The sequence below is a fragment of the Anser brachyrhynchus genome, assembly GCF_964034855.1.
Source record: "Anser brachyrhynchus genome assembly, chromosome: 11".
NCBI classification, from domain to species: domain Eukaryota; kingdom Metazoa; phylum Chordata; class Aves; order Anseriformes; family Anatidae; genus Anser; species Anser brachyrhynchus.
In genome coordinates this window covers 4,909,918-4,928,936 of record NC_137706.1, presented here as the reverse complement: position 1 = coordinate 4,928,936, position 19,019 = coordinate 4,909,918, and the positions used below count along the sequence as shown (strand labels likewise).

The 19,019-nt window shown below is 42.3% G+C and overlaps 1 protein-coding gene across 2 annotated transcripts in view; it reads right to left on the bottom strand.

Moving 5' to 3' along the window:
- Positions 1-11,345, bottom strand: part of LOC308201163 (neuronal acetylcholine receptor subunit alpha-7) — a 44,058-nt gene extending 32,713 nt beyond the window's left edge. The window contains exons 1-2 of one of the 2 annotated variants that reach the window (XM_080608129.1): positions 10,717-11,345; positions 9,555-9,694 (exon numbers count right to left, since the gene is read on the bottom strand). In XM_080608129.1, coding sequence (XP_080464255.1) covers positions 9,555-9,694; positions 10,717-10,771 — 195 coding nt within the window. In that variant the 5' untranslated portion in view covers positions 10,772-11,345. The remainder of the gene's footprint in view (positions 1-9,554; positions 9,695-10,716) is intronic. The other variant, XM_080608128.1, reaches the window with a different exon arrangement.
- Positions 11,346-19,019: the final 7,674 nt, after the last annotated feature.

The following is a 19,019-nucleotide window of genomic DNA, read 5'->3' as shown; positions in this document are numbered from 1 at the left end:
AGAAAAGCAGTCACTGTATCTGCACAGGTCGGAGAATACAGACATAAATGAAACAGAATACCACATACTCCATTGTTCAAGAGTCATACCCATCAGGACTAACATTTAGAACTGTTAAACCAACACTGGTGCTTTACTCTAGTCCCCAAGCTCCTCTGGTAGCACAGGGGCTCCCGAGGACAGCACTGGAGGTTAGGTGCATTGCTTGCAGCAGTTACTGGCTTCCCTTGTCATCAGCCCTGAAATCACTGCAGCACTTCTCCTGCCAACTTGTGGACCCACACAGGTCATGTTACAGGAGTGGGGCAGAGGCTGTGCTGGTTAGGCAGGGGTTGCTTTTCCCCATAGAATTCATCCAGCCCACAGCATCTTTCCACAGCACTTCCAGGAGCCTTCCTGGGCAAGAAATGGGTCCAGCAGGGGCAACCACCTGCACTGGACTCTTTCCTCAGTGCATGTTCACAGTGCATTCAGAGGCAAATCAAATCCAGGAAGAATTAAGTCAGCTGCCATCTTTACATGCACTGTAAAACAGGCTTTGCCGAGGAGCACCAGATTTATAGAGCATGTAATCAGTCCATGTGCACATAAAAACCACAGCATGATATATTGTCTAGTACTTGAATACGACAGAAATATTGTAATTTTAACTGTAAATAGTCTTTATAAAAAGAGGAACTCTTAAAATTACAAGGTGTGTATTCATTTCAGGCCCTAAACTTCTCTGAATTTAAATCCTTGTGTAAGGACAAGCGCTAGTTAGAAAGACAGGACTCTCAGAAACTATGTCTTGTGCTGTAGTTTGGCTTAATTATCTGATTACTGAGGACTAGTAATAATTTCTAGGTGATTTGAAAACTCCATTGTTCTAGTAAGCTTTGTGTTCTTCGTCCTGTGCTCTACAGCAATACAGCACATCAGAATCTACTTTCTAGGACTTTAATCATACTTTTCATAGTAAGGATAAAAACCTTCATCACAAGTCACATAGCATTAGATATCTGCTCACATCTTGTGTTAATGGAGTATCCACACCAGTGTGTTTAGAAAACAAAGTACTAAGCTTTTATGATTAGGGCTGATTATATCTCAAGGGATGAGAGGAATGTTAAAAGAAACTACTTTGCTTTTCTTGTGTTTTAGGAATAAATTCTTCACTCAGGGTGGTGAGGCATTGGCACAGGTTGCCCAGGGAAGCTGTGGGTGCTGCATCCCTAGAGGTGTTCAAGGCCAGGCTGTATGGGGCTTTGGGCAGCCTGGTCCGGTGGGAGGTGTCCCTGCCCATGGCAGGGGTTTGGAACCAGATGATCCTTACGGTCCTTTCCAATCCAAACCATTCTATGATTCTATGATATTAAAAACAAGCAAGCAAACCCAAAACCTGATCTGGATTACAATTCCCAGGTGGTTTAAACAGGAGACCTCTCCTGTGAAACCAGAAAAAAAAGTCCTGAAGTTCTCATACAATAAACATCTACTCTTTCCTGAACTAACATTGTCCGAGAAGAGTAGATACTGGTAAAAGATACAAAGATAGAAGAAAGATACTGATGAAAAAATTAGTTCAAAAGGCCAGAAAATATTCAATAAAAGATTTTGAAAGTACAGGAAAAATTGACAAATACCACAAAAATAAGTCTGCAATTTCTCCTAGTAAATCTGAATCTCAACAGTAGGGTTGGAGATGTGTTGGCTGCTTGTTTAAATACATCAATTATCAGAATATTTTAGGCTGTTATTGGAGAAGATCTGGTCTTCATATTTTGAGGGGAATCAGAAAACTTTTGTTATAATCCAGTAACTTCCACAGGTATTAAACTAATTAAAAATATTGAAAATCATATCCCAGCTGTTCTGCTTTTCTAAATTCTAAGGAATAAATCACGGTAGAATGGCAAATGGCTGCAAGATGACAATGAAAATATTTTCTCCTTTCAGCATGGAGGGAAGCAGCCAAGCTAAAGAAAAATAAAGCTTGGAGAGACTTTTTCTAGTGTACCGAAATGAATGCAAAAAATTAAAAGTATAATGCAGATTTGATGAGCTTCTGCCACAACCATTGTTTACAAAGCAGCTGCTGAGGTTTGATAAACAGCTTAAAAACTTCTTTAGCACCATTTTTCAATGAGCCTGTTGATCTGGTTGTTTTATTTGTCTTTCCACATTTAAATTTCTCGTGTTTTTTGGGTTTTTTTTGTTTTTTTTTGAGGGGGTGTTTGTTTTATAGTCTGTTTCTTTATAAAATCTGTTCTGCTTCTCTGAATGATAGCATAATTTTCTTTTTAAAATTTCAAATATTTCACATTACTGTCTTGCCCAGTGGGTCCAGAGTATTTGATTGCAAATACCGAGCCTGCAGATTCTTATGCAGTGGCTTTTCTAAGCACTGTATGTAAGTCATTGAAGTCAGCTGTATACTTATGCTTTGTAAAATGAGACAAGGATGAAAGCCCTTGAATATATAATTCTAAATCATACAAGTAACCAAGGGCAATATAGAATGAGCAAACTTTGACTGAGTTCAGATAAACATAAAAAAGTTTTCATGCTTTCATGTTTTCTTTGGTCTGCACAAGTGAATTGAACAGCCTAAAGGAACAGGATTTCTCTTGAGATTCTGCTATTGCTCACTAGGTAAAAAAAAAAATTGTTCAGCATTTTTCTTTCTCCCAACTAGAAATTCAAAAAAGAACCAGGAGAAACAGGAAAATAAGTGAAAGCTTATGTACTAAAAGATTTAATTAGCTAGGAAATGTCTGGAGAAGCTATGGAAGATTCCAATCTAAATGATATTGTGCAACATAAGTAACAATTTGAATATTCATAGAGATTAATAACTAAATCCAATTTCCTTAAATAAATGACTTAATGCTGATTTTTCTGCTAGTAAAAAGAAAAAAATAATAACTATCAGAGTTCAGCAAAATGGACACATTTATATCCACCAAATGCTTGTCACTGTAAGTCTTGCTGTAGAACTCACAAGCTAAAAGCGTATTTAGCCAGCACTTTCCCAGGTTGAGAAACATGGCTCTGACAGAGATGGAACTAACCTGAGTTTTCTAAACATAACATATTTTAAATAAAGAAGTAAAAAAGCCAAGGGTAGAGGTTTGTGTGCAATTTAAGCTAATCTAACTCTAAACTAAAGACAAGTCATCTAAAGAAATGACTACGCACAACATTGTTATAGCTCACCACTCAGTCACAGAGGCACTAGTGCAAGCCAGAGGGGTAGGGACATGAGGCCAGAGACTACTGAGAGCATCTCTTTCAGCAGCAGCGTGCTTCATCCAGCTTAGGACACTCACAAAATGGTGTTCTGAGTTCCACAGAGAGAGCTGGTAAAAATTCGAGATTCAAGCCAGAGAGCACCAGAACACTGTAACGTAGTCAACAGTTGCAAAGTACTGTTGCTGAAAGTCCGCAGAAAAATCTAAGGCATATTAATGAGAATGAATATCAGAAAGCCATTGTTCTGATCCCAGTGCAATAGTTTGTCTGGTCTTAACTTTAGCATTTTTATTTGACTAACACTGTCATGTGAGCTTCATCAACAGTTCCAGTGACATGAATGATTTTACTGGTAAAGAAATCTAGTCTGTCAACACATAACTTGTCTGTAAGTGTTTACAAACAGAGATGAACTTTTCTGCTGTGTTTACATATCATCTAGCACAGGGAAAGCCTGGACCATGACTACAATTTATACTCGTTAGAATGATAAAGATAATACAAATATCTGCCCTCATCTGAAGGCAGTATTGACCTATCTTTGGCTCTGGTTGAGAAAGCACCTAGGGATCAAATTAAACTCATTCAAGCCAAGCAAAGCCTCCACTGATTATTTCCACTGCATCCAAATATTTCTTAAAACATAGTACTCAAAAATTAACATAATTTAGGCTTTGCAAAAAACATGCATCAAATTGGGTCATACCAGTTCCTTTACTCTACTTTTACAAGACAATGGTAAATTCTACTTTTTCCCTCAATATTCTGCAAGCCCCTCCCAAACTTATGTCATCTGTTAATTTAATGAAAAATTCTCTTATTCCACCTATGCTATTCCATTAATGAAAATAATTGAGGTCAAGATAGGTTCCTGGGGAATCTCACCATGTAACTAAATCTCACTGTTTTGACAGTGAATCATTGACAACTACTCCATGATTTTATAACCCATTCTGCAATGTGGGTTTGCCAAGGCCTTACTCTCTACATATTTTTCTCTGAGAATGTTATTCAGAAAGGCTTTATTAAAGTCAAAATACATACTTTGCAGCAAATAGTCAAGAAATCTGATATACTTCACTAGAAGTATCTTTATGCTATGTACCCAATCTTGTTGAAGAAGGAAGTGTACCTTATTTTTCTAGAAAGTTTTTAGTGTTGTTTCCAAGATGGAACATGGGAAATTCTGATCCAATGTTAGGAGAAAATTCTTACCCTGATGGCAGTTACAGACTGGAAACAAGTTACCCCGGGGAGCTTGTGGAGTCCGTGTCCTTGGAAGTGTTCGGTACTTGACTGGACACAGTCCTGAGTAAGGGGATCTATTTAGACATATTTGGAGCAGGGGGTTGGACTAGATGACCTCTGGAGGTCTCTTCCAAACTGCAATACGTGTTGGATTTTTCTGCTTGTCTAGATAGCAGTAAACTTGAAATTTGAACTATCACTGTATATCTCAGTGTATTCCAGATCTTCACTTCTGTGTCTCTAAGCAGTAATTTGCAGTGTAAATGTATGATCATTTTGTGTTAACTTCTAATGTTTCATATTCTGACTTTTGGGGATGGAATTCTCTCAGATGTGTTTCTCTTAACTGCACTAACAGCAAATATGAATATGTCTTGTAAAAATGTCAGGCTAGGCACAAAATTAATACCTTCACTATCACTATATTTGTTTTTCTATGCCATTCCCTGTTCTGCATAAGATTTAGCAGAGCAGGAAGAGCACTGCTTCTGCGTCTGTTCCTAGTGCTCACTCTAAACCAATAGGCTGGATATTCTCTGATATTGTCGTTGGGATGGATATTACGGGAGGAAATAAGAATATTAAGTGCTTGCCTCCACAAAGTGCTTAAGAAAGTGATGGCTGTAATTGTATCCAGTGTCGAAATTATACAATATCAGCAAATTTCAAGAATCTGTTTCACAAAAATGTATCTGTTGAAAGTTTTCCCTAAGCATAGGCTAGGTTCATACTCCACACCAGCACTGAAATATTACATAGGCAGATGCCAAAGACTTTTTGTGGAGATAATGGGGTTTCCATCAGGTGAGACGCAGAGAAAATAAGTAGCTTCTCTACACCTTGTCCTGAATTTTTTTTTAACACTGTGCTGAAGCTGTGACCATGAGCAACTCTGACCACCCACTAATCCCTTCTCCTTTACTGCCACTAAGGCATGCAGATACCCTTAGGGTTCATCTGTTAGGATTTTCCTTCTGTGCTCATTCTTAAATTTTGTTTAGCTTCCTTAAGTCAGACGTCTCCAAATGTTTTATAACTCAGATCCAGACAGGTTTATTATGTCTATTAGTTCAATATACATTGCTTTCCTGCAAGGAGTTTTGAAACAAGACTTCATTAAATCACACAGGAAGGTTATTTTTCATTTATTTTATTGAATTGCTTGGCGTTTCTCATTTCAAGAAAATTGAAGCAAATAATTACAAAAAGCAAAAGAAATCTCTTATTCTTCTTCTGATATTATAAATCTCAAATGTCCTTGAAGAGCACTTCTGGCTATCTGGCTGTTTCTACTTTGTTTTCACTGATTTATGATTTAATTGTAAGATCGTTTGCAAGGCTTAAGAGCAGCAATTTTTCTATAAGGAATCTAGAAATAAAGTGAACTAAAATATACCTAGGATCTTTCTATTAAAAGTGCTTCTTAACTAGATACAGAAGCTTTTTCAAAGTCCACCCCTTTCAAACATGCTTCTTTCCATTCTGTCCCTCTCTCCTCATGCACCTAAAGTTCACCATTCTTCCAAACTCTCAGGTCTACCATGTGTTCCCACCTCTTTTCTAAGCATTTCCCAGTTTCCTAGCTCTCCTCTTCCTTAATGTGTTCCCAAATTGCATTTTTCATATGCTGCCCCTGTTTTCCCTCCTCACTTGGAAACACTTCGCATAATTCATGCTGTCAGTTTGCATTCTCACTAGACAGTTCATTAGCTGTTTTCTACTACTGGACTAAACGAAGGTGGGGCAATTTGAACTTACAGGTCCCTCATTAGGTAGTCCTGATACTAGCATGCATATTATTATAAAATATTAATAAAAAGAAAAACATATCTGCAATTATGCAGATATTTGTAATTGCATATCTGCAATCTGGATTAACTAAAAATGTGAAGTAGGAAATGTCCACTTTGTTGGGAAAGGGTTTCATATACTATCTCCCTTCTGCTATCGGCAAAGTCAGAGTGGAATGGAAGAGAGTTCAAGTAAGGAAATCAGCAGCTGGAGTTCTGCCGGGGACTTGACAGATCTGCTCTGGATGGGTCTAGCGCTCAGTATATCTTGTATTAGCTGAAGACATTAAAGTGGATATATAAAATGCAGGAATAGCATGATGGTGACATGTTTTGTTTCTAGTTTGTTAAACCAGTAATTGTTATTGCAAGTAGCTGTCTTTCGCACCAGCATTTGCTTCTTGTTGACAATGAAGAAAACTCATTTGTTTTATAGTGTGAAGCTTAATTTACTTCATGGTTTGTTTCTTTCTTTGCCTGTCAATCCCAGACCTCTGAGAAATAATTGCAGTCAGTTTTATAGCAAGCAGAATGAGCTGTAACTAAACTGTCAATACAAAAACGGTGGCTTCTTACTGATAATGAAGGGGATTTTTTGGAAGGCACATAGGATCAAAAACTCCCTTTTGAATCATATTAGCCATGACTGCCAGTTACTGACTATACCCAGATTGGCTAGCAATCTATGAATATTTGCAGTTTAATCCTTCAGTTCTACTTTTTATTATTATTATTATTAATTAAATTGGACAGCTCCATAAGTTTTTAACTCTGAAGTTGACTGACTGCTGGCCTTTAGCCATCTGTCTGCCCAGCAGCCACCTCTCTGTACAGTAGGCAAGGTCATGCTTATAGCTGCGTCAGGAGTGTGGGGAAGAGAAAGCCCCACTCTTAACTGACGCAGAATGCAAGGGAAACCTTTATAGTAAAGATTCAATTGAAGTTTGAAAGTCTCATGAAGTCTCATGGATGTTCAGCTTATTCCATTCAGGACGCTTTCGGTGATGATGTAAAGAAGTCTATGTTAAGAAGTATGTTCATGGTTGGGACAGGGTTTTAATCGAAGCCTGGTCCAAGATTCATTTGAGGCACCGTGTGTTGTGGGGATATCTTCAGAAGTATGATTAAAATACGTTCTGTTAAAGCGCTCAGTTCGAACAGGTCTTCAGACTGGCTAAGCTTTCCGGGACATACTGGCCTAGTACTGCCAAAGATAAAAATCTAACTAAAAGCAGGCAGGTAGGAAGGCATGGCCACAGCTGGAGACTCCAGCCAGCAGGAGCTGCTGCAGAAGCCACTACAGGGGCTGTTGTTGCACTGGAAAGTGCAGCTAGACTGACACTCCAGCCCACAGAGTAGGTGGGGCCAAGAGGACCTAGTGGTTATTTCTGCCCTGTCCTCCACATTCCTGCCGTACGTGGCAAGAGACTGGGGAAGGTTTGAGCCAGCAGGAATAGCTGCAGCAGCGGCCCAAACAGGGGCCGTCAGGCCTTCAGACCTTTGAAGCACTGTCTGTGCTGCCCTTCTTTCTCCTCACTTCAGCTTCCCTCTCTCACTCCACTCCATCCAGGCCCGGTCCTCACAACTCCCCCTGCCCTTCAAATCCCTCTTTGTTTGCTTTTACCTTGATACACCCTAAAGGAATCCAATTAGAAGATGAAGTGTGAAATTAATATATCCCTGGTTAACACGGTATCAGTTACTGTTTTTGTGTTGTCCCTCATTTTTATGCTCTTTCTATTGTCTCTGATACTCCAAAGGTTTTCTTGCTTACTTGTCTCCTCAGAATGAGTCTTGGTGTCAGGAGTCACCTCCTGTGTGCATCTGCAGAGTGCGCAGTGTGAGGAAATCCCCTTCTTTTAAAATTTCTTAAGCTCACCCACAGTATCATTAATAACAAAAGCATGCCCACCTACAGGGAAAGGGATGTTCATGTCATCTGTGCTATAAGCCCCTGGTACGGGCTGTTGTCTCACATCAGAGTTTGGTCTGATGTCTGGCTGTTCTCTGCTGGCTCCCAGGCGTCCGTGCACAGCCCCAGTCTGCATGAGGCAACCTGCCAGCACCTTTACAAACTGTTGCACTCTGCATAACATACATTCTTCCCTTGCCCTCACTCCAGTAGGCATACCCCATACAGCTTCTGTTTGACTGTCTGGTATTGCATATTGCAAGCTCATCTGCCACAGACAGGATGCGTGATGTGTTTTGCCTGCTGGCTTTAGTGGCACTGACACTGAAACAAGTCACTGATTACAACTGTCTATTCTCACTTCAGCAAATAGGAAATATCACAGTGGAAATACATATCCTAGTTTTCACCCTAGGTCTAATAAACCTAAAACTTGCAAAAATGTGCATAGAAACTATGAGCATTTAAAGTTGCAGAGTTCTCTGTGTGCGCTGACCTTTAGATAATAAATGAACAGTGTCTGGATTTTGGCAGTTGTCAGCTTCCAAGGGAACAGAAAGCAAGCCACTTGTCATGAATAATCCCATCTTTTTCTTTTCTGAATTTTGTTGTGCCTCACACTTTAAGGTTCTGATGGAAAGACGATGGTGTTTGGAGGTTAACTACTAGCTTTAAGTAATTAACTTCTTTATTAGCAGCCATAGCTAGTTGAGTTCAGTAAAAATAAATACTGTAAATCTGCTTATGTGTAGAGTTTGATCTTTGTGCAGCTGTGACAGAATGAAGCTTAAATTACTCATATTTGAACCCAGAAGATCCTACAGAGCATTTTATAAGCCTAGAAAGCAATGCACAAGAATATCCATTTCTATACCACCCAACTGTGATTGCAAACAGAGCAGCTAAAAAGTAAGCAGAGAATTTAAGAATCTTGTTTAAATAAGATAAGAAATAACCTGGATTTTGGCCAGAACACCCCTTTCCTCCCTCCACTCCCAAATAAGAAGCTCAAGTGACCACCAGTAAGCAAGACCTTTGTTGTTGCATATTCCCCCACAGACTACACTTCTTGTTGGACTTGAGTACAATTAAGGATTCAAAAGGCAAAATATAAAGTTTGAGCATCATTTTAAATACTTCATACTGCTAAGAACATTGGGGAATATTGACAAGAGCTCTAGGAAAGAGACAAACTTTACTGTTATATTTGCTTTTTTTTAAAAAAAGGCAGTCAAAATTTGGCATTGTCTCTTCAATTATTTGTGCTTTCCAAGGTCTTGCAGTCTTCCTTTGCTATCACATATCTTTGTTCTGGGAAGGGAAAATTCATCCTTTTAAAGAAATAGTTTCCTATGAGGTTACAGACTTACCACATCCATGATCTGCATGAGGCTGAGAGTGAAATAGACAGTGAGAGGCTGGGAATCATTTGCGACCGGTCGTTCCAGAGGGTTGTAATTTTTCAGCAGCTCCTTATAAAGCTTCCTTTGGAACTCTCCTTGCAGGGACTCTTTGGGCACAGGAATAAATAGAAAAACGATTGGGATTCTACATTGGAAAGTAAAACTACAGTGTTATGTTCTTCTCATTATACCAGATATTATGTAGCTGTTATCCTACATGCTGCATAAGAAATGCCACTGGGATTCGTATAGTTCATCAGCTACTGTAGCAAAATCATACCACAAATGTATTATCATCCTTTCCTTTCATCCCATCCTATAAGAGGGATTCCTTCTTTGGCTGGCCAGGAGTGGCAAACTCTAGTGGGTAGTGATGCTTCGTCAACACATGCACGCCGTGGTCCAGCGGCGAGAGGTGGTGAGGAGGAAATACACCACCTCTGTTGTGACACCTGCCTGGGCATGGCTATAATCAGGAGAGCAGAGCGGTACAGCGGAGGGCATCAACGAGACAACGGGAGAAAAATGGCTACAGGTTAGGACCAACCCATGCTCTCTGAGCGCTACAGATCAGAACTCTTTGGGGCAGGTGCTCTCCGCTTTGTTCTCTATTCACGCAGCTGTCTACAAAGCGTGGGTACCAGGTCCCCGGCAGGGATGGTAGGCGTTACATCAATGCACCTGATAACGTTCAGGGACTTCTATCCTTTTTACACATCGAATCCGGGGAGGATCTTTATTCTGCCATTTTCTATGGAGGGAGAGGGAGCAGCTCCGCACGGATGGAGCACAGCAGACCAGGCACAGCGGCACTTTCAGACGGAGAGGAAATCTGGGTCAGGGCAGAACAGGTCCCCCGCACGTGAGCCGCCTCTGTCCCCGCTCCAGTCAGACTTTGCTCTCCCCTCTCGTTTCCTAGTCGCCAACTCCCCCCTCTAGAGCAGCACCGCTCTGTCCGCAAGCAGCTGCGGCTGAAGTGCCTTGAGGGGCTTCTCCCCGCTCCCCACCGCCCCGGGCACCCCCCAAACCCCGGCCGGCACCTCGCCGCGCTGCCCAGGGCTGCGGAGGGCAGCGGCACCCCCAAGGCAGCGGCCCCCCCCCCCCGGCCGCCCGTGCGGGGCTCACTCACCGCGCACCAGCCCCGCCGCCGCCAGCAGCCACAGCACCAGCTCCCGGAGGCCCATTGCGGCGAGGGAGGGAAGGCGACAGCGATAGCAGCAGCAGCAGCAGCAGCAGCAGCAGCAGCAGCAGCAGCAGCGCGCTTCTCCCGCCGCCGACCCCCGGGAGCCGCCGAGGACCTCTGGCGGCTCGGCCCCTTCCTGCGCCCTGCGGCGGCTCGGGCCGGGGCTGGGACAGAGCCCCGCTTCCCTCAGCCTGGCGCGGCCCCGGCCCGGGGGCGGCTGCTGCAGCCGGGGGATGCGGCGCGGAGCGGCTCCGCCGGTAAAGAGGCGAGAGCGGGGAGCCCCCTCCCTGCCGGGCAGCCGAGCCCCGCCCGCTGGCACCTCCCGCCCCGGCGAGCCGAAACGGCAGCCGGCAGCGGCAAGCCTCCCTCCTCCCGGCACCTGCCCCTCGCCGCCCGCGGCGGCTGTTCCACCAGAAGCACGAAGCAGCCCGAAGGGCACCCGGGGCCCCGGGCGGGACAGCCCTGCCTGGGGGCGCCGAGGTGGGAGCCAGCGCAGGGCCCTGGTGGGAACTCGGCTTCGGGCACGTTTTGGGGAGGATGGAGATGGCAACACGGTGTAGGTGCACGTGTGGTTGTTCAGTCCCCAGCGGAGGTGCGAGGCCAGTGGCGCTGGTGTGGGATGTTGCGTTCAGATACAGGAAAACCGGCTGTGGTTGAGCTGCGTGGTGCTGAGTGCTTGGCAAACATGCCTGAGTGAAAGGATGCCAGAGCGCCCGCCTGGTGTAGGTGTAATGCGCTGCAGTTAGAAAGCAGGCCTAGAAAATTCAGTGCATTTTTTGTTGATCATCAGGTTCCCATTTGCAACTTTAAGCATGTTTCTGACACCACGTAAGGGTTGTGTCTTTCAGTCCGAATCCCTGCCCTTCAGTTGCTGCATTAAATGAATGTCTAGGCAGCTGCATTTAAGGGAGGATGGTATTGTGGGATCTCCCCATTTGCAAGAGGTAACTAAATATAAATGCTTGTTCTTCACATCACCCAGCAAACAGCAGTTCATTACTCCGTGTTAATTTTCAGCTTTAAAAATCCAGGTAGTGTGTTTTGTATAAAGCACTGACCTAACTTATGTAGCTACCGTTTAAATGTTTTTAGACATTGAGCGCAGGACCAGATGAAAAAGGGCAACGTGAGTAGCCCAGAATATCCCTGCGTCAGGTGTTCGGCCAGTTACATACAGCAGGACTGAGCCATTCCTCTTTCAGATGAACCAACTTGCTGGACAGCTCTGCCAAGGGGTAGTGGAAGCCATCAAGGGGCAATGGTAACTCTCCTAAAGCCAGGATGTAACTAATATAGGAGCATACACTGATTACATTCTCAAGTATTTTGAAATAGTCCATCTAGGTTGAGTTTTATTATTTCCCTTTTTTGTTTTGAGGTGTTTTTGTTCCATGAGATCTTGACCCTTTTGGAACAGCTAGCAGACAGGAGTAAGTTACTAGGATCTCTGTGTTATTCACAGAGGAACCAAGTGTTATTAACCATTTGTAATTAAACCCTCACATGGCAGTGCTCTGAGTACCCAGATTTTGTGTCTTCGCATTTTGGAAGGAAACTCCTTTTCTCTTCCTCCTGCTGTCCACTGCTGCTTTGGCATAGGTCCCTCAGGCATTTCTAGGTGGACAGTCAACAGCAGCAACTGTTCAAACAGCAAATTTGGAGAGGAAATTTACAGTTCAAGGCTGACCTCTACTGTTGGCTCATTTCGCTCTGCACATTGCTTTGTTGACAACTGCCTCACCCCAGCTGGTGAAGGCAGCACTGTGGAAGCTTGCACAGCCCAAGGTCCTCAGCGACCTGTCAGGGGACTCAGCCGTTCCCTTTAGGCCACGCCAGCCTGTATCTCCTGACTTGTTTGCACCAGACCCCTCCATCTCCTCTTGCATCCCCATTCCTTCTAGGCCACACAGCCCCAAACCTTTGCCCCCTTTTCCATCTCTCCATGTAGCAGGAGCACAAGGCAGGATTGCTGGGCAGTGCTGGATGAGGAGGTGGCTTTGCTGTCTTGGCAGCAGCCTGCCTGGGAGAGAGGTACTGTGGTTAGGCAGAAACCCTTCAGGAGTCTGCATACCTTACAGCAGTTGGGAAAGCAGAGTAGAAGTACTCTGAGAGGTATTGCTGAGGCTACCTCTTTCCTCCTCCAAGCAATGGCTGAAAAGAGAGGCAGTTCGCAATGCCTGAATGGTCTCTGGAATGGTTTCAGGAAAGCTGAGAAGTTTCTGAATGTCTTTGGTCATTGTCATATACGACTAGCTCTGGAAACCTGCTGGAGGCAAATAGGATGGAAGATGCCTCTCAGCACTGCAGCTCCTGGCTGGGTGCCCGTCAGCAGGAGGTGGAGTGGTGGCAGGGAGGGAGACCACCGAGTGTCCCTCTGCCAGGGCTTGCAGCCTCTGTAGCTGGAAGTACTCCTGTGCTCACCTAGGGGGCACTGGGACCTCTCTTGTTCTCCTGGCACCTGATCTTTGCGTCTCCCCCTGCGCACTGGCACTTGTGTTCAGAATAATGTCTTCTGAATTATTACTCGTTTAATAATAAATCTATTAGACTTTAGTAGGTTTGCTTGTAAAAAAACAAAGTTGACTCTGTTTTTGAGAACAGATCAATAAAAATATAATTGCTAATTAGAAGAGATTAAAAAGGTAAACTCTTCAGGGGATGGTGCCAAAACCCCAAATTCCAGTAATAGAAGGACTGAATGAATAATTCATAACTATTTCTTTGATAAATCTTGACTTATTTTTCTGTTTGTGGCGGTCTTATTTGTTTTTCATGTTAGCAAATTAAATTTTATAGGCACTTTGGAAATTGCACGCTGTAGATATTCTATAATAGCAATCTGCAGCCAAACACCTTGATTAAGCTGTGTTCTTTAAGTGCTAGCGGGCAGCTCAGTCAGATGCATTCCTGCTAAAGGATTTTCCTTTCTAGTCAAAGGTGCTGATGTGAATGCACATGAACAGCAGGAAAGGCTGGAGTTTGCTTTTGGTAGATATCCTGGCTAGCAGAAGTTAATTTCACAAAAACTTACATGTACTAGCAAAGAAAGATAAGCACATACTGTACTAAGTCCTCTAAAAGCCTTCACTTACGGCACATGTTGTTGTTGTAAAAGTACATTGTATGCAACTGGGAAGAAAGATGTACAGTCTGTGGCCAGCAGAGGCTCTTTTCTGTGACTCCAATGCCCACCAGAGATAAGACCCGTTCTCCTATGGGCTTTAATTTTCTTTCTGTAGTACATTATCCAGGCAGGTGATTTGGAACCATCACCCCTCCCCAGGTAATGCATTTTTAGACACAATGATGAGAGCAAATCCATTTCACAATTATAGGTTGTAAAAGCTGTTGTGGGTCTCCCAGTCCACCTCCCGCTTCATTGCCAGAATATGGACAACCCCTTAACATCAGTTCATTTGTCATGTAGATTGGACATAATTAGGCAAGGCAATTGTGCATGTCTTATTTGTGAATAGCCAATATATTCACAGAGACAACAGTATGCACAGATCACATATCTTCACAAGAAGGTCAGGCATAAGAAAATAATTTCAGTAATAGTATTTATTTAATGTCAGCATGCTTCCTGTTGCTCCTTTATCTGGCAAGCAAAGAAGTAAATACATCCTTGTGCAAAAGGCACAAGTCTTCACTCAAGTGCTACTTCAAGAATTTGAGTGAGGCCCAGAGCTATCACAGAAACAGACATGGAATTGTGAAATAACGTGTCTGTAGAAAAGCCCCTCTTCATAACTGTAACATATTTCCCAGTTTCATTTATAAGGCTGACTAGTACATTGGTCAGTTAAAAGAACCAGGGATTGAAGGACATTAAGAACGACTCGTGCAGTCATTACAAGATGTTGAAATTGTCCAAGGATTATAATATCCCCAAGCATGAGGAATATCTTTATTTTCTCTCTATACAGACTTGTGGGGGATCAAAAGCATTCACCTGCCTAATGTGACAGAAGATGGTAAGACAGTCCTGAGACTGGGCTGGAAGAAGTGACCATCTTATATGCAACTTGAAAGTGCCTGCAGCACTTTCTGACTTTGATCTAATTATTGTGCAACTGCAGTGCCCCAGGACTTCCATGTCCAAAAAAAGTCTGCCTTTCCTTCTTTTAGAGAAGAAGGCAGAGTAGGCTAGGATTCAGAGTAGGCTAGGATTTTAAATGGTAACTTACGGTATATGTTAGGTGAGACATGCCAACATTTATTTGAATGTTAAGCAGCTTAATTAATTACCTCTTGAATTGTTACCTTTATTTTTGAATTTTGATGTAGTGTTAGTAATGGTGTCTCATGCTATTATTTATTCTCTATGGTTTATTTCGCACAACTAGTAGTCTCAGTGATGGAAAATGTATCAGTGAAGGCCTTGAATTTTTTTTGTAAAATGCCCTGAAATAATATATTGCTTCTTCTTTGCCAAGAGATAGCAGATAGCTTTGATGGTGATTTTTCTACTGAAGGACAAATTTGAAGTCTGGTTATTTTTGTAATTAAACTTGATGTTCTATACATCCAATCTCAAACAGAGGTTTGCAAAGGTAATCTCTTTCTAGATTCTTAGCTCCAACCCCAGTATGTGATTTCCAGAAAACAATACATGCCCCAAATGGTCAGTGGTTGGAAAGGATAAAGAAGGGCACAAACTATTTTGTTGTGTAAAAGTAACAAAGCTGCTGCACTTCCACTCTGCAAGAAGCAGAAACAGAGAGCATGTCTAAACAGTGCTCTAATGTGAAGAATAAGGATTTGTAAAATTTGTCTAATGAATTTGTGTAACTAGTGATTTTTGTAATAGGGCACATGGTCATTTCTATAATGCCAACACCTTTCAAATTTCATTCTCATCCCTTATTGTTGTTAGCATACACACACATTATGTCTGAGTATAGTTATTAAGCAGCAGCAGTAACAACACTATGAAAATGTGCCAGAAGAAATTTTAGGCTCTTCTGGTAACTGGAGCTCAAGCTACGTAAGTATGGATACTCCTGGATCTAATGGCTCAGTCTCAGTCACTAGGTGTCACATCAGGCAACTGCAGAGGTTTCTCAGCATATCCACCCTACTGGTGCTTTTTGTCTGTTGAAAACTGGCAGATTTTATTTATGTCATGCTTAGCACATTTCCACTTTGTTTTCTGTATAAGGAATTACTTGTTCCTCTCATTTCAGCCGCTGTCATTTTCAGTTCTTTTGAGTCATTTTGTAATTCCAGGGCTTGGCATTCATTTCTCACAGGCGCAGAGTTCACAGCATTACAGAGTTACTTTGCCATCTTTTTGCATGAGTGTGAACAGCGGAAAGTTGGCAAAACTGCTTTTCTTCACCCTGGTTAATTTTAAATAACTACATAATTTAAGGTTCACAGAAGCTAATTAAAGTTGACAAGAAATCTGCATGTTAGGCCTGCGGCTTTAACAGTTCCTCATCTAAAAGCATCTAAAAATCAACCTTATCTATCTTGTCCTAAAGCAACACACTACAAATTTTTCTTTGCTGAAAAAATTACCATCTGGTAAAATTTAAATGACATGAATTCCAGAAAAAAAGGGTGGTTTTATCTGTAAAGACCATACTAATTAGGCCTTTGACCGTAAAGCTAAGCTCTAATCCTTTCAAAGATGGAAAAGTTTGAAACATGCCTTTTTTTTTTTCCAGGCAGAAATGCTAAGTAATGTTGTATCAAAACTGAGTGCAAATTCATGTAAACTTTGGAGATAGAGATGAAGCAGGGGACAGGAAAGAAACAGACCAGTCTTAAAAAGTCAAATTTGTACAGATAAGATTTCTAAAATAAAAAGTAGTCAGGATATTCTTCTCTGCAAAGAATGCTGTTTTGGGTTTGTTTGTTTGTTTGTTTTTAGAATTCTACTGCTTAAGCATAGGTTCATCAAATAAATGCACTTTTACTATGGCTGTGAGGAGGAACAATTTTTTATGTTTACAGGTCTCTGTATTTTGTCACGGAATGCAAGGATTGCAAATTTGCAAGTGCAATACATATTTTGTAAAAAAGCCAGCATTCCCCAGTACTTCTCTCAGCTTTTCCCACAAAGTCTTGATATCACTCCTAAAATAAATCAGTCCAGTCCATGTAGGTTTGATTTTAATTAATCACTGCTGAAGGTGAAGTTGATACTTCTCAAGCATTCAGAACAACAGACATCATGTATCACCTTCTGTTTTAAATGAGATCTTGTCCTTTCCCTCTAACTGCATCCCCTGTGCTAGCACAGCACACTGCTGTCATCACAAGTCTACAAAGGGGCAAGTGCCACGGTGATTTGCCAGGGACAGCAGTGGAGTTCATCCTGCTCGGCTCTTTAGAATGGCTGCCAGCCATGCCTCAATGAAAAATGCTCTTTGTCTCCAAATGGTGGCAGTTTCTTCCAGGAAAGTCTTGCAAAGGGCAGCATTCAGAGAATGGAAACAAAAATAAGTAATTTTGTTGTCAGAATAGAGCTTGTTTGGAGTCCGTGGATCCTTCAGAGGCAGGGAGATTTTCAAAATGGATTCCTCACTGGGCTAAAAAGGAACTCTCAAGCCAGGTCATTTTGCTGATGAGGAGTTACAGAGCTCTGGCTGGGGAAGTGGCCAGCGAAACATCACAGCTGTTGGGTTTGCTTAAGCAATCAGTGGAGTCTCAGCAATTACAACCTTATAAATAGTAAGTGTTCTGAGTACATTTCAGTGCATTTAGTGATGTCTGTTGGATCATCTCAGCTACACATAAAAATACTTGAATACCTTAGTTGTCAGTCATAAAGTTTAGTTTTATTTGAAAGTGCCTGCTGAAGGAGGCTAGCTCTAAAGACTGGTTTTCCTGTCATCTGTACAACTGTTAATCTGAAGATCGTTGTTGAAAACCTGTGTGACACATACAGAAGGCTGTGCTTGCATTAGGATAGATTTCTGTAGCACTAGCACATTTAAATCAGGACTTGTGACTCTGAAGTAAATAGCCATTCAGTATCAAGAGACTACATTTAGCAGTAACTTTTCTTCAGCTTAAATAAGGTACAACCTTAAGCAAAGCAAATGCTTTGCTGAGCAGTTATGTCTTTGTCAATATCTGCTGTTGCCTGTTCACTGCCAGACTGAATTTTTTTCCCTGTCTTGGACAGCTGCTTCATTCTGCCTGCCTATTTCTTCAATCCCTTCTCTGTATATTTTTATTATTTTTAATGTACTTAATTAGTGTTATAATACATCTTGATAAAATGCCCTGTGCATCCGAGTGCAGACTGTACCACAGGGGAAGAGTGAGTAAAGCATTATTTAGCTGAGCTTAAGGTCAGAGACACTGAGGGTGTGCGATAGGAAGTGGGTGCTGTTGTGTACCTGAGGGGGAGCTGAAACTCCTGTAGATACATGTTTTGATGGAAAATTCACTGCAAATAATTCAAACCACTGGATGTGATCCATTTTGTCTGGATGCCTCAGATACAGAAATGAGGACCTAGGCACAGCACGTCCAAAGTGCTGAAGAAGACGGGACGTGGGTTTTGCTGTATTCAGGAGTGCCAGCGAGGTTTTATTGTGTGGGCAGCACAGCAGGACCGTGCTCCAACTTTCCAAACATGGCCAACAGAAACAATCCGCTGGCTCCTAGGACTTTCGGAAACAGCCAAGTGTGTAGGAGTAGTGGGTCCCTCTTCCAGCTTCATTTCTGATGTTATTGTTTGTGACAAAGTGTGTGGGACTTTCTCCTACTCATTCTTGGTTTCAAAGAAGACCAGCCAGTCTACTCATCACATCACACTGACTGCGAAGCCAGGGACTGTATGTGGGTGTAGTGTCGGTAGCATAAATCATGAAGCAGAAGAGTGCACAAAAGCAGTTCTGACTGTTGCAAGTGGAAGTGGAAAAGAGAGTCTAAAGCACTGGGTTTCTTCTCCCAGTGCTCAGCTCCAGTGGTTTCTAGTTCTTTTCTTGCAGAGGAGGAAGGGCTTGTGACTGTTTTACAAAGCTGGGAGGGGGTTATGACTCACTGACAGCTAGCGTTATTGTTTATTGACAATAAACAAATATTGTTTATTGATGATACTCCTGAGGGATTATTGGGGTGGGTTTTGACGCATACCATCCCTGGAAAATAACTATACAACACCGTATACACTTTGAATAAGCCAGATGCAGATAGCAAGAATACCTGATGTTTCTGAGCTGGCAAGAGAAGTGTGTGTGATCCAGGGTAGTATCCTCTCATAACCTCGAGTGTTCTGTCTCAAA